The sequence below is a fragment of the Ursus maritimus genome, unplaced genomic scaffold (assembly GCF_017311325.1).
Source record: "Ursus maritimus isolate PB19 unplaced genomic scaffold, ASM1731132v1 scaffold_5, whole genome shotgun sequence".
NCBI lineage: Eukaryota > Metazoa > Chordata > Mammalia > Carnivora > Ursidae > Ursus > Ursus maritimus.
This window is the reverse complement of record NW_024426663.1, coordinates 78,873,952-78,890,218: the sequence shown is the minus strand read 5'-3', so window position 1 is coordinate 78,890,218 and position 16,267 is coordinate 78,873,952. Positions and strand designations below refer to the sequence as shown.

General features: G+C 35.5%; 1 protein-coding gene across 1 annotated transcript; it reads right to left on the bottom strand.

Annotated features, from left to right (window-relative positions):
* Positions 1–1,196: 1,196 nt before the first annotated feature.
* LOC103680021 (vomeronasal type-1 receptor 3-like) lies at positions 1,197–2,153 on the bottom strand. Its single transcript, XM_008709550.1, has one exon. The coding sequence runs from the start codon at positions 2,151–2,153 to the stop codon at positions 1,197–1,199; it is 957 nt and encodes a 318-aa protein (XP_008707772.1).
* Positions 2,154–16,267: the final 14,114 nt, after the last annotated feature.

Below are 16,267 nucleotides of genomic sequence, written 5' to 3'. Positions count from 1 at the left end.
TAATTTGTCTTCTTATATTGAAGTTAACCTTTTTAGGGTCCAAAATTTTAGGGCAACTTCTTCGTACCAGTTGTCTTAACCTTTATCATTATTATAGTACCCTCTCCATCACAAGTCCCACATTTTGTCTCAGATTAGAAATACTCACATTACCTTTTAAAAATTAGTATTTACCTTTTGTAATTATTTTCAGTTTGAGTGTCCTCATGCCTTCCTTGTTTTTATCTAGCTGATTTTTTTTTTCTTTTTTACCTCATCAGTCAGTCTGTGTTCTCTGGCTCCAGTTCCGTTTTCTCTTTCCCGAGAAGCTGTGAAGCACAGAGGTCTGTGCTGTAAGAGGCACTCATGTGCTGAGGACAGCTTCACTTTCAGTGTGATGTTTTTTCCCTTATATTTGTTTGAGCATAGTTCTTAAGGAAAAGAATATTTTTAAATATTTTGTTGAAAATCTTAGCTCTTTTCTAGCAGAATTGTTGAGGTTTTCTGATAAAGCATAATGTGACAGAAGGGAATGGCTCCACATTTCTTTCTAAAAGTAGATCCACAAAGAAAACATATTTTGCTATTGACACAAAAAACATGCCTTCAAAAAAACAAAACTATTCAAGAAATACCTCCAGTGATGCAAATAGGTTGAAAGGTGTGCATAGAGGAAGTAAAGTGGGGCTTCATAAAGTGTATGAGGATGGTTCTCTGGGGTTTGGGGTGTTATTCATAAGATGAGGGAAACATGATTATATTTACACATATCACTGTTTATGGTTAAACAAGATATAACTGACAACATATGATGAACTCATGTATTGACTCCAAGGTGTAAAGTATGAAATAGTGCAGATGCCAAGTCTTTTGGTCTAAGCGAAGATCTGTCTCACATAATCCAGCAAGTGTAGTACCTGTAACTGAACCCATATGTCTGTCATATCAGAAAAGAGCTCTTAAACATAGGGCAGTGCAAAAATATCGAAATGCATTTTTGAGAATCATTATAAGATGATTCCCATCCAGGTGTAACTATCTCAAACATGTTTTGATCCACAAGTCTAGCCATTTATCTCCTATGTTCACAAAGCTGGAAGGTTTGAGAGATGTCCAAAGGGAAAATTCTTAGCACTCATTCACAATTTGACCTTCCCTAAATTAAGGGTGGGATATTCTAATTGAGGCACCTTGTGACAGAAAACTGTGTGAGGGCATCATGTGTTGATGGAAATTGTGTGTTGAGAGGATTTTCTCATCTTTGCAAAGGCACACATCAGAAAGAATTGTTTCTTATGATTTTTGATCAGTACCAAAGGACAGATTGCTGGATAACCATGGGAGAGAATTATAGTGATGTTCTCCAGCCCTTTTATATTATGTTTATAACTTACATAAATGGTGAGGAAGCTATCACTCCAGTAAAAGAAAACAAAGCAGCTCACCAGTGCCAGGATTGTGTGGGTGGCCTTGGTTTCAGGAGAGGGTCTTGGGCTGAGGTTGATCCTGTGGAGATAGTGGACTGTCTTGTGATGTGTGAAAAGGAAATTTACCATGTAAACACTGGTCGAGATCATGAGGAACACACACAGGAAATCTCGAAAGACCAGGGACCCTCGAAAGACAGCTGACTGAATATAGTCAGGATCCTTCCCAACACAGTAAGTCAGAGAATAGAATTTGTCAAGTTCTGTGCTGTTGTATGGCGTCACAATTTTTATGATGACACGGATGTAAATCAGCATGTTAGTGATCCAGAAAGAACAGAAGGCAGGAAAAATGTATGTGGAGATTTTGGGTTTGAGCCATGCCCACCTAGAGTTGCTGGGAGTGATAATGATGGCCTGAACAATACTCAGGAAAGATGTGTTGCAGAGGGAAAGACCTCGGGTGACTCTGTACAGGTACATCACTACCTTGCAACCAATGTCATCTAGAAAATTTCTTACTCCAAAGGCATTCATTACTTCTGGAATCCCACTGAAAAGAATTGTCATGACATTCGCGAAAAGCAAATGGATAAATATCAAATCTATAGGTTTCTTTGTATGTAGCTGGACTAAGAAGCTGTTGATGAGTAACACCAGTAGCAATGTGTTTCCAATAAAACCAATCCCAATTTGAGTGAGAATGAACACTCCCAAAATACTATCACGTGAAACTATCACATTCATTGCCCTCTTTACTTTGATACACTCTTGCACAGATTCAAAAGGAACCCCAAATGGGTTGTAAACCTGATGGAAATTATGGGATCATATGGAGACTCCATGAGGTCTGATCATCCTCAGCAGGAGGTTGTGCAGATGCTCTGTAACAACATTCAGGAAAGTAAGAATTAGTTCTAGAGGTAAATATCAAGGATTATTGATGTGACTGCAAAGGAATATATGGGATGAGATAAAGCATGCTTTTTATGAAAACATAACTGTAATTCTACAAAATAAATTTAATATTCAGAAGAAGTTGTTTTTGTTTATTAAAAACAACATTTTGGATTTATACAGATTCCAATTTGTTCTATGTGTATGTTCTGATCTTCACCTGAAACATTTGAACGAATTTCCATCTTCTGTCATGAATAATAGAAAACTATTATGTATTTTAATGCATATTATTACCTTTCTACTGTACATGACATACATAATTGTTATAGTCATTCACCATGAGAAGACTCCATCCCCATAGTCGCTCATGACCATCTGGCTCTTTAAAAGTCTTTCCTGACCCTGCTACACACCTTCCCAACCCCAAGACCCTTCCAATGTACATTATATCGCATCAGCTCCTGGGTCAGCACACTGCATCCTCTAGTTCTGTTTTGGAAATACACTTCATCTTTTTATTCTACACTAAAGGCACTGATTCTCTTGAAACTCTCTCAGGTAGTGGGATCTCTCTCCCCCCTGTTCCTTATATCACCACTCCTGAAAGTGGGAATGTCTTCCTTGATCCCCAGCACTTTCAATAATTCTTCATCACCCAAACTTTAAAGCAACTTGTCATCAGTCTACATCCACCACTGTCCATTTGGAGGTAATCTACTCACCCCAAATCACTCCCCTTCTAGCACTTGACTCACTGTAACACTCCCCAGTTTACCTCCTGTCATATTTTTGGTGATTGTATGATCCACACAAAGGACCTGTCCAGTATCCTCAGCCTCTCTCACATTTGTGATTTCCTCTCTTCCAACACTCCTGCCTCTGCCTTCCCCACCTCAGCCACACTCTCCTACCCACATACTAGAGTTTGTCAATATTGTAAATTCATTAAGTGTCACTTCCAAGCATCTAATCCTCCTGTTACCAGATATTTCCAGCATAGTTTATGTAATCTCTGTCTCCAAAATAACTTTGACATCACCTGGGTCTGCAAAACATTGATCTCTTTACTCTCCACAATATCTCCCAATCTCTCCTCTTCATCCTAACTTCCTTGATCCAGGATTATAATCATTTCCTGCAAAATCATGTGATGCCATCACTTTTTTTCTGCTTCTATAGCCCTCACACACATAGTCTGCCTAGTTCACATCATTCTACTCAGATAAACAAGGCTAGAGAAAAATAAATAATCATACCAAGTGAACTTATATTAAATTCTTCACCTCTTATCTCGGTCGAGTTTTCATTTCACCCAGCAATCACACTAAATTTTCTAGACTGTTACTTGAGTATTCATGTTCTCACTCCATTTGATGACTGTTTCATATCTTGACCATTCTCAAACTACCAACAAATCCTCAACTCTCATATTCAAATGATGACTCATTGCATATTTTCTACCGAGATAAAATTGAGATGAAACATTCTGTTGGTTTCAGATATACAGCATAGTAATTTGATATTTGTATATATTGCAAAATGATCAACATAATAAGTCAGTTTAACATCCATCACCATGCGTAGTTACAATGTTGTTTCTTGTAATGACAACTTTTAAATTCTACACTCCAAGCAACTTTCAAATATACAATACAGCACCATTCATTCGGGTCTCCATGTTGCCGATAACATCCCCATGACTTATTTTTAGAACTGGACGTTTACACCTTTTGACTCCCTTCATCCATTTCACCCACCCTCCAATCTCCACTTCTGTCAACTACCAGTCTGATTTCTGTATCTATGACATCAGTGGAAGTTTTGGGAATGTTTTATTTAATTCCACGAGTAAGTGAGGTCATATAATATTTGTTTTTCTCTGTCTGACTTATTCCACTTCACATAATACCAACAAATTCCATCCACGTTCTTGCAATTGGCAAGATTCCCCTGTTTATTATGGTTGAAAAAACACATTGTGTTTGTATATATATATACATATTCCATTATATATGAATAATATACCATTATATATATATACCTTGTATCTACATATTATATATAATATTCCATTGTATATATTTGTGTATATATATTCTGTTGTGTGTGTGTGTATATATACATACACCATATTTTCTTCATTCATTCATCCATCAATGAACTTCATATTTCATTTAGAAAAATAAAGCAATGAAAAGATATTCCCCTAAATTCCATCTGTACAACAATCCTACTTTCTGTATCCTTGCTCTGAACCTCAGCTTTGTCCTCTGTCTCTGAGAATGGGTTGTCTATGCCTTTGTCACAGTCCATCACACTTTTGTGCAATAAATCTGGAAGTATCTTTCCTGCTCAAGACACTCTCTTCCATTATTCTTTTCTCTCTCAAGCATTATCAAAGTTCCCCCATCAACATGCAAAAGTACTGTGTGTCTTGCACATTTCTGAATAATTTCTCTTCTTTTCTTTTGAGCAATTCTCCTCTGAGGAATTGTCTCTACTCCCTGTCTCCAATTTCTTACATCTCATTTGCTCTTGATCCTAGGAAGTGGTAGACTTCAAAACTGTGTATAAATTCTCCCCTGACATTGAGGTTGCACCGATGAGGTAGCTTTTCTCTGTCCCTTTAATGTGGGTTGTCCCTTGGCTTGTTTTGGCCAGTCAGTGTAGAGTAAACATGACACAAGCAAAATCTTGATAAGTGCCCTTAGGTGGAGCTTGCTGTTCTGCCTCACTGCAAACCCACCACACCACCATGTGACACATCTTAGCCTTTTATGGGATGAGCATCCACAGAGAAGAAATCTTCAGCCAAATTCCAAAACTATATGTGAAGCCATTTCATTCCAAACAACATCAAAACGCATATGGGACACCAGTCATCCCCTAATTAACTACCGACATGACCACATTTGCATGAGAAAGCCTAGCCTAGAAGTAAAACACTCACAATCAAAAAATCACATATAATATGATTGTATTTATACAAAATATCCAAAATGCATAAATCCTTAGACAGAAAGCAGACATGTGGTTGCTAGAGATTGGAAGGATGATGGATAGAGGAGTGACTGGGTGTGTGTGTGGGTGGGTGTCTGTGTTTTCTTTGAGGTGATGAAATGTTTTGAAACTTAACTAAGTGGTGGTTGTACAACATTGCAAATATTATACATGCCACTGAAAGGCACATTTTAAGATGGTTAATTTTATGTTATATTCATTTCACCTCAATAAAATATATAAATATCCATCTACATAATTGTAAACTGTATGCACCAAGATATAAACAAGAATAATGGATTGTGAAGAGTTCAGATTTACCAAGAAATGCTAAGATGTCTTACCTTTAGGGAATCTATTCACAAAATTGTCCATACTAACACCCTAAAGAACAAAGGAGCATGACTATCACAGTATTTGGGAAAAGTACATTCATATACATTTAATATCCATTTATGATAAAAATAAAATTCTATACTATATTATAAATATGAAGGGAATTATTAACTTTGTGCAAGGTAGTTACCTAATATAAACAGAACAAACTAATACATTATGAATCCCCACTAATTATTTGTCAGAAATGTTAGAAGTGTACCATATTGCATGGTGCACTGGGTGTTATACACAATTAATGAATCATCGAGCCTTACATCGAAAACCGGGGATGTACTGTATGGTGACTAACATAATATAATAAAAAATCATTATTAAAAAAAAAAAGAAGTGTACCAACTATCTGGTCCACATTTTTTTTTTTTTTTGCGTTTTATCTCTTCACATATGTGGTAAAGAATTTAAAAAGGATAAGCACTACAAAAGACCAAAAAAGTGATATTACTATCATTTACTGATGAAAATGGTCTAAACTGAAAATTACATTAAAACTCTAAAGAAAAATATTATAATAGGTACTGCAACTCATGATTTTACAAGTTATTTCCTTGACTAGAGAATGAAATTTTAGAAAATAATGGATTTACAAGAGGTAATACTATGATATAAACTCAAATTTCTGCAAAAATTTCATGGATCTTTTATATAACTCAATTGACAGAAGTTAAGAAAGACAGAAATAAGTAGCACTACACTGACATTTGTAAGTCAGAATATGCACTATCATAAAAGGGCAATTCTTATGAATATTTAAAATTTCTTAAATGAAATGTAAAATTTATGAAATGAAATGAAAATGCAATTTTCAATAGAATCTAAACCCTTTTGTTGCATTGAACTTGACAAATCATTTCTATATTTTGTTTGTCAGATCAGAGGATGATGAAGAGCCAAGAAACATGAACAAAAAACCAAGGCAATATGTGGAGAGAATGGTTAAAAGAAATGCGGACATAAGTGGAAGAGGTGAAAGGAAATATAGAAGAAAGAGAATTAAAGTCAGGAGACGACAGTTAACTGAATTGAAAAAGTAAAGAGAACAATAAATATGAAGGAACAAGTGAAACTAAAAAGAACACGATGGTGGAGGTAGTGTCATCCCAGCAGGAAAATCAGCTAAACAGAATGAGGGGAAAGAGAGAGGAAAAGCAAACAACAAAACACAAGTGGAGGGAGACAAACAGCTAAAGAAAACCGTGCAAATAAAAAAGGCACAGAAGCAAAGAGAGCATTATGGGAAAGGTAAAGTTTAACAAGAAACAAAACAACTATTAAAGAAACAGAACAACTATTAGGATATATTTCTGTCAGAATAAATTAGAAAACATGAGATGGGGAACGTTAGGAAATCAAGAAAAAAGAATAATTTTCCAGAAGCATCAGTGATCTGAGTAAGAGACTGCTATGAAAATATTTACATAAGATTGTGGAGAACCACATAAACTCTCAAAGTTACGATAAAGATTATTTTAAACTAAATACATTTGAGATTCAACGGTTGCAGAAAAAAGACTTCTAGGAGCTTCCTTTACCTCACTGAAAGCAGGAAATTCTGGGAATCAAACTGTTAAAAAAAAATCCCTTCTCTGGGTGGTTTTTATCACCACGAAAAGGATGAAAAATACCACTGACACCTGCATAGACAATGATCATCACAAACTTTTTGTTTCTCCCTTTTCTTCCCCTGGAAACCTACTTGTTCATCTCATAATCCTCTTCACCTTCACTTCATTTCGTTTTTGAGATTAGGTATAAAAGACCATAATTTTAATAATTTACAAAGTTCTCTTTTGTGAGCTCCCATTGGCCATGAACAAATTTGGGATTTTTTCCTCCTGTTCATCTGTCTTTTGCAGGTTTAATTTGCAGGCCCCAGACCCAACATAAAAGAGGAGAGGAAAAGGATTTCCTCCCCAACATAATCAACAGGAATCATAAAGCTCAAAGAAGATATAAATTGGTATAATTTAAATATCAGAAATCACTTACAAGTGTGAGGGACAGGGTGTCAAAGCAATCAAAAATAAAGAACCAATAACAAAATTAACAAACAAACAAAAAAATTTATTACCATATACGGCAACAAATGGAAAAATGATTTAAAAATTAAAACTCCAGAAATAAGTCAATTATCATATGGTTTCACTCATTTGTGGAACATAAGGAATAGCAGGGAGATCCGTAGGAGAAGGAAGGGAAGAAGGAAGGGGGGATAAACAGAAGGGGGAATGAACCAGGAGCAACTATGGACTCTGGGAAACACACTGAGGGTTTCAGAAGGGAGAGAGTTGGGGGGATGGGCTAGTCTGGTGATGGGTATGAAGGAGGGCACTTATTGCACAGATCACTGGGTGTTATATGCAAACAATGAATCATGGAACACTGCATCAAAAACTAATGATGAGTATACTGTATGGTGACTAACATAACATAATAAAAATGTAAAAAAAAATAAAACTCCAAATCAACAAAAAGAGCTGTGAGACTAGAAAAAAAAAGAAAACAAAAAAGAGAAGTGGGCATGAAAGAAAGAGGAAAAAAGACATTAAGAAACAAAGGTTGGGAGGGAGTAGACAGAATTTGTAAGAAAAGAAAAACAAAGAAAAGAAACTATAAACAAAATATAAATTTATATAAACTTGGATAAGTAAAAATCATGGGAGCAAACACCTAGAAATGCACCTTAAAGAAAACAGCTTTTATTTTTGACATTAGTTTATAAATCTGAATGTGGGAAAGATATATTTTATAGAGAGTATTCTATATAGATATCTAAAGTTTGGAATAAATTGAAATTTTTATAGCACCTTTTCTTATGTTTTTTAAAGTTTCTGAATTGTGTGCCACTTTATTGGTCCATAAAAATATTTTAAATGATTTTTAAATTAGACTCACAAAGAGAGACTTAGAAGACTTATACAGGAAAAGAAAACTATACAGGAACAAATGTGAGTGAAAATAAACTCACTAAAAGTAAGTTTATTATAAAATTAGAAAATGTGCAAGAGTAAGGCAGCACATATATGAATCACAGGAACAGGTGCTTAGTCTTATGTGAAAGGACATTATAAAAGAATGAAATATAGTACAGAAACTATGTTAAAGGAGGTAAAGAAATGACAGAAAGGTATAAAATATATGTATTTAATAAAATAGAAGCACAGGGGCGCCTGGGTGGCACAGCGGTTGAGCGTCTGCCTTCAGCTCAGGGCGTGATCCCGGTGTTACGGGATTGAGCCCCACATCAGGCTCCGCTGCTATGAGCCTGCTTCTTCCTCTCCCACTCCCCCTGCTTGTGTTCCCTCTCTCACTGGCTGTCTCTAACTCTGTCGAATAAATAAATAAAATATTTAAAAAGATAAATTAATTAATTAATTAATACAGACAAGGGAGTAACAAAACTGGATGATAAAAGGAAAAGCAGGGGAAAATTCAAGAGGAAATTAAAAACAGAGTTTTAAAGACAATAAATAAAGTCAGAGAAATGAGAATGGATAAGAACAGTCCCAGAAGGTGGAAGATTAGTAAAGGCATAAACAAACATAAAAAGTAAGGTACACTAAAAATAAAACAAATTTCAATATAAGAGTTGAGTTTGAAGATTGCAAAGTGAAAGAAAAATTTTAATTTTAATCAGAGCAATGAGATTTATAGATGAGTAATGAAAGAAGAAGACAGAAGACTAAAAAGTGTAACAGGAAAGAGAGATGAGAGAAATGGAATAGAAATGAAATAAGGGGAAAATGGTACGTGTGGGAGTAGGACCACAGAGAGAAGAGACTTACTGTGAGACACAAAGGACTTAGCATAAGAAGAATCTGAAACAAAAAAAAAAGAATTGAAGAAGCAAATTCTTGGAAAAGAAGGCCAGATCTCTCCCTTCATGCAAGAGCTGCAGACAGGGAGAGGACTTACTTCATCTGAGCTCCTCAGCAGTGCAGGGGACACCTCTGATGGCTGCAGCTGGGTGCAGGGGCCTGGATCCAGGGCTGTAGGAGAGGCAGGTTGCTGCATCCCCAAGGACTGGAAACCAGTTTGAGTACAGTGAACTTCTTGATTTGTCCAGAGGAATCACAAATTACAACAAATTCTCTTGATTAACTTAGAAATGTATTTAATTAAAGGCAGCACCTGTGGTCACAAACATCTCTTCCTGAATTGATAAGTGATTCCAGAGAGTTCTATAGGACCAGAGGAGGAAGTACACTTAGAGCGCTCATTGTTTTCAGCTGCTAGAAAACAAAGGGCTTTTATTGCTCCAGTCAAAGTACAGCCATCCAGAGAGTAATTTTTCTCTTCTGAGACTTCTACCGATCCTTCTATGTATAGTCAAGTTGGAGTGTCTAAGTCTACACTGATTTAGTTAAAATATACATATTGCTAGTTCAAGGTTAATAACCAAAGCTGAATATTCAATTCAATACTTAATACAGAATAAAGACTCTAACTAATGTAACTATATAATTTAAGCAATTTATTCTGTGGTTTTTATTTTTATTTTTTGGAATTAATACAGTTAAAAAATTAAATTTTGTCATAAACCAGTCCAATTGAAAAACAAAATGAAGCTGATATTGGTGTAGGACCCAGGCCAATGAGATAAGTGCTGACGTCAGATTTCTTTGTACATTATCAACATGATCACTTAGCTCCTGTTTCTCCAAAGTGAGCCCTACAGAGTCTGGTCCCATGCTAACATGTGACTTGTGGGAAGGTAGAGGTTCTTTCCTGCTCATAGCCCTGCAGTGTACCCTCTTCTTTAATAACACAGCAACCAGACCCCAAAACATCAGACCAAAGGCACCATCTCTTATCTCAACTGATCACTGGACAACTACGTACCAGGTGGTCAAGGTTTCAAAAGTCAACAATGCACATGGCAACCATCATCCTTAAGGTGGTATATTCAGATGGAGGCTGTGGATCAGTGAAAAAGGGAGACATAATGCATTAATTGTGCTCCTATTTTTTCAGTGAAAGAAGCCTAATAGTTAATAAATTGGAAAGGAATTATATGTCAAAAGGTTTCCTGGTGAAGGCAGGAGGATTGGTAGTTTGAAAGGAGGGGTCAGAAACCCTGCTTGGAAGGTGAGGTTTCAGCAGAGACTGAAGGAGATGAGGAAAAGGGCATCCAGGAACCTGGTAGGGGAGCACTGCTACCAGAGGAAGAGAGATGTCACACCGCAACTTCCTTAGCTACTTGTCTACTCATGGACACTTAGGTTGCTTCTGTATCTTGACTATTGTAAATAATGCTGCTATTAACACAGGGTTGCCTATATCTTTTCAAATTAGTGTTTTCATTTTATCTTTCCCTGTAGTGGAATTACAGGTTCATAAGGAAGTTCTATTTTTAACTTTATAGAAACTTCTATACTGCTTTTCACAGTGCCTGCACCAGTTTGCATTGCAATCAACAGTGCACGAAAGGTTCCTTTTTTCTGCACATCCGTGCCAACACCTGTTGTTTATTGTGGGTTTTTTTTTTAACCATTATGACAGGTGTGAGGTGATATCTCATTTTTTACCTTGCATTTCCCTATAGGGGAAAGGGGGAAAAACTGAATGGGAAGTCATCAGTGAGGGAGAAAAACCATGACAGATTCTTGACTCTAGGAAACAAACTGAGGGTTGCTGGAATGGGAGGAGGATGGTGGGATGGGGTAACTGGGTGATGGGCATTAAGGAGAGCACATGAAGTGATGAGTACTGGGTGTTATACACAACTGATAAATTGTTGTACGCTACATCTGAGACTATGATGTACTATAAGTTGGCTAAAAGAATTTAAATTTTAAAAAATTTGCATTTCCCTGATGATGAATGATGTTGAGGATCTTTTCATGTGTTTACTAGCCATCTGTATGTCTTCTTTGGAAAATATTCAGGTCCTCTGACCATTTTTTAATTGAACTGTTGTGGTTTGGTTTGGTTTGGTTTGGTTTGGTTTGGTTTGGTTTGGTTTGATTTGGTTTGGTTTTTTGGTGTTGAGGTAAGTTCTTTATATAGTTTGGATACTAACCCTTTATTGGATATGTCATTTGCAATATCTTGTCCCATTCAGTAGGTTGTCTTCATGTTTTGTTGATTGTGTTCTTTGCAGGGGAAAGGTTTTTTATTTTAGTGTATTTTAATTTTGTTTTTGTTTCCATTGACAAGGAGACATATGTAGAAAAATGTTTCTATGGCTGATGACAAACAGATTACTGCTTCTTAATTCTTCTAGTTATTTTATGGTTTCAGGTCTCACAGTTAGATCTTTAATCCATTTGAGAGTTTGTTTTTGTGCATAGTGTAAGAAAGTGGTCTAGTTTCCTTCTTTCTCCATGTAGTTGACCAGCTTCCCAACCCCATTTATGGAAAAGACTGTTTTTTCCCCATTTTATATTCTTGCCTCAACAGTACAGATGTGCACACTCTATTCTGTTCCATTGGTGTATGCGTCTACTTTTCTACTAATAACATAATGTATTAATTACTATAACTTTGTAGCATATCCTAAAATCTGGGATTGTGAGGGGCATCTGGGTGGGTCCTTTGGGTAAACATCCAACTTTTAATTTTGGCTCAGGTCATGATCTCAGGGTCATGAGATCAAGCCCCACATCAGGCCCCACACTGAGCATAGACCCTGCTTGAGATTCTCTCTCTGTCCCTCCTCCCCCTCTAAAAACAAAATCTGGCATTGTGAATCCTCCAATTTAATTCTTCTTCCTCAAGATTTTATAAACAACTGGTGATGTATGGAATTGTTGAATCAGTATATTGTACACATGAAACTAGTTGAATTGTTGAATCACTATATTGTACACATAAAACTAGTATAACAGTGTATGTTAACTAACTGGAATTAAATTAAGTTAAAAACTAAAAAATCATGTGATAGGATTGCAGGAGCCTTAATCTAGATTGATCAGCAAGGGAAAAATGTCTCAGAAAAAGTGTTATATAAGGTGAAATCTGATTGACAGGAAGTAAGTGACAAAAAAGTGTGGGAGAAAAATATTCCAGTAGGTAAACTCTAAGTGAAAAGATTTTTTAAAAAAAATCCTATGGCTATCTTTTGTGGTTCAACCGAATCTTTAATGCTATTGATTATAGATAGGGATTTCATTGAATCTATGGATTGCTTTGGGTAATATGGACTTTTTTTTTTTGGACATTTTAACCATATTAATATTTCTAATCTACTAGCATGGTATATCTTTCCATTTGTTTTTGTCATGTTAAATTTCTTTCATCAGTGTTTTATAGTGTTCACAGTATAGGTCTTTTTCTTACTTCATTAAATTTGTACCTAGGTATTTTATTATTTTTTTAATGATTTTTTATTATATTATGTTAGTCACCATACAGTACATCCCCGGTTTCCTATGTAAGGCTCGATGACTCATTAGTTGCATATAACACCCAGTGCACCATGCAATACGTGCCCTCCTTACTACCCATCACCGGTCTATCCCATTCCCCCACCCCCCTCCCCTCTGAGGCCCTCAGTTTGTTTCTCATAGTCCATAGTCTCTCATGTTTCATTCCCCCTTCTGATTACCCCCCCTTTCTTTATCCCTTTCTTCCCCTACCGATCATCCTAGTTCTTATGTTCCATAGATGAGAGAAATCATATGATAGTTGTCTTTCTCTGCTTGACTTATTTCACTTAGCATTATCTCCTCCAGTGCCGTCCATGTTCTAGGTATTTTATTATTTTTGATACAATTGTAAGTGAAATTATTTCCTTAGTTTTTTCTGCTATTTCATTAGCAGTATATAGAAATGCAATTTTTTAAAAAAGATTTTATAGATCAAGACCTGAGCTGAAATCAAGAGTGGGATGCTTAAGCAACTGAGCCACCCAGGCTCCCCTAAACATTTTATTATTAAGGAATCTCCACACCCAACATGGTGCTTGACATTATTGCCCTGAGATCAAGTGTCTCATGCTCTACTGACTGAGCCAGTCAGGTGCCCCAATGCAATAGACTATGTATATTAACTTTGAACCTTGCTACTTTACTGAATTCATTTATCAGTCTAAAATTTTTTGATAGGGTCTTTAGGATTTTCTATCTATAATATCATGTCATCTAGAAAGTGTTACAGTTTTACTCAAACCTCACCAATTTGAATGATTTTTTTTCTTTTCTGATTGCTGTGGCTAAGACTTCCAGTATAATGTTGAATAAAAGCAATGAGTGTAGACCTGATCTTATAGAAACACATCCAGTTCTTTACCATTAAATATGATGTTAGCTATTGATTTTTCACATATGACTTTTATTATGATGAGTTATGTTCCCTCTATCATTCTATCTTGAATGATTTGTGAATATTGCATCCCTGAAATGAGCCCCACTGGACAATGGTATATGATTTCTTAATGTATAGTTGAACTAGGTTTGCAAATATTTTGTTCAGGGAACTTCCATCTGTGTTCATCAGGGATATTGGCCTGAACATTTTTGTTGTTGTTGTTTTAATTTGTTTTGTTTGTGATGTCTTTGTATGGTTTTGGTATTAGGGTGATTGATGCTGGCCTCATAGAATAAATTTGGAAGTTTTCCATATTCTTCCATCTTTGTAATTTCTTGAGAAGAATAAGTATTAACTCCTTTTCAAGTATTTGCTGTAACGTACCTGTAAAGCCATCTTGTTCTAGACATTTGTTTGTTAAAAGCTTGCTTATTACTAATTCAATTTTATGAGTAGTAATCAGTCTGTTCAAATTGTTTATTTCTTCCTGGATCAGTTTTGGAAAATCATATGTTCTTTGGAATTTATCCATTTCTCTAGGTTCCCCAGTTTGTTGACATCTAATTTTTCATAATATGCCCTTACAGTCTTTTCTGTTTCTGTGTGTATGTTGTTATTTTTCCTCCTTCATATCTGCTTTTATTTCTTTGAGTCCTTTATCTTTCTTCCTTTATGAATCTAGTTTGAGGTTTATCAATTCGGTTTATATTTTCAAAGGATCAGCTCTTGGTTTCTTTTTAATTTTCTATTATTTTTAGTTTTTATTTCATATATTTATGCTTTAATCATTATTATTTCCTCCTTTTATTAGACCTGAGCATTATTTGTTCTTTTTTCTACTTCCTGTAGGGATAAGATTAGATTTGTTTATCTCTAGAGATTGGACTGTACTGTCGTAAATATTTTAGAACTGCTTTTCCAAAGATTTTGAATCACTGAGTTTTTATTTACATGTGTCTCCTTTTATTTTCAAATTTTCTTTTTGATTTCTTGGTTGACCTGTTTATTGTTTAGTAGCATGTTGTTTAGTCTCCACGTGTCTGTACTTTTTCCAATTATTTCTTGTAACTAATTTCTAGTTTCATACTGCTGTGATCAGGAAAGATGCTCAATATGAATTTAATCTTTTTGAATTTATTGAGATTTATTTTGTGGCCTAACGTGATCTGTTCTGGAGAATGTTCCTTCTGTTTGAAATGAATGTGTGTATTCTCTTGTTTTTGGATTTAATGTTCTGTATACATCAGTTATGTCCATCTAGTCTGATGTGTCATTCAAAGCCACTGTTTCCTTGCTGATTTGCTGCCTGAGTGATCTATCCATTCATGTAACTGGGTGTTAAGGTCCTCTACTATGACTTAGTACTGCTATTTTCTCCCTGTTAGTCTTTTAATTTTTGCTTTATGTATTTATGAGCTCCTATGTGCGAAGATATTTAGAATTGTTGTATCCTCATGTTGTATTGATCCTTTTCTCATTATGGAGTGCCCGTCTTTGTTTATTTCTACAGTCTTTGTTTTGAAGTCTATTTTGTATGATATAAGTATTGCTACCCCTGTTTTTTTTCATTTCCATTTACATGCCATATGGAAATATGTTTGTCCAGCCCTTCACTTTCAATCTGTATGTGTCATTAGGTCTTAAGTGAGTCTTTATAGGCAGCATATAGATGGGTCTTGTTTTTTCATATCCATCAGTCACCCCATATCATTTGATTGGAGGATTTAGTATATTTACACTTAAGGTAAGTATTGATAGGCATGTTCTTATGGCCATTTTGTTCATTGTTTTCTGGGTTTTTTTTACAGTTCCTCTCTGTTCCCTTCTTTTCTTGGTCTCCTTTGTGGTTTGATGATTTTCTTTCGTGTTATACTTGGAGTCTTTCTCTTTATGTTTTCTGCATATATTATAGGTGTTCCATTCATAGTTACCATTGGGTTCATATATAACATCTTTATTTATACAGCAGTCACAATAAAGTTGATGGTCAGTTATGTTCACCAGATTCTTAAAGCACTAATCTTTTTTGGAGTTACTCTTTTCATTCTACAAAATGTGAGGACAGATATTTCTTTTCAGTTAATTTAACTTTCTTTCATTATTTTTTTCCAAATTTTTATTTAAATTCTAGTTAGTTACCATACAGTGCAATATTGGTTTCAGCATAGAATTCAGTAACTCACCACTTACATACATCACCCAGGGCTCATTACAACAAATGCCCTCCTTAATACCTATCACCCAACTACCCCATCCCCCAGCCACCTCCCTCCATCAACCCTCAGTTTGTTCTCTATCATTAGAAGTCACTTATG

What these genes read in the sequence shown, in the direction of transcription:
- LOC103680021 (XM_008709550.1), bottom strand. Translation starts at nt 2,153, where the DNA reads ATGAATGTGATAGTTTCACGTGATAGTATTTTGGGAGTGTTCATTCTC.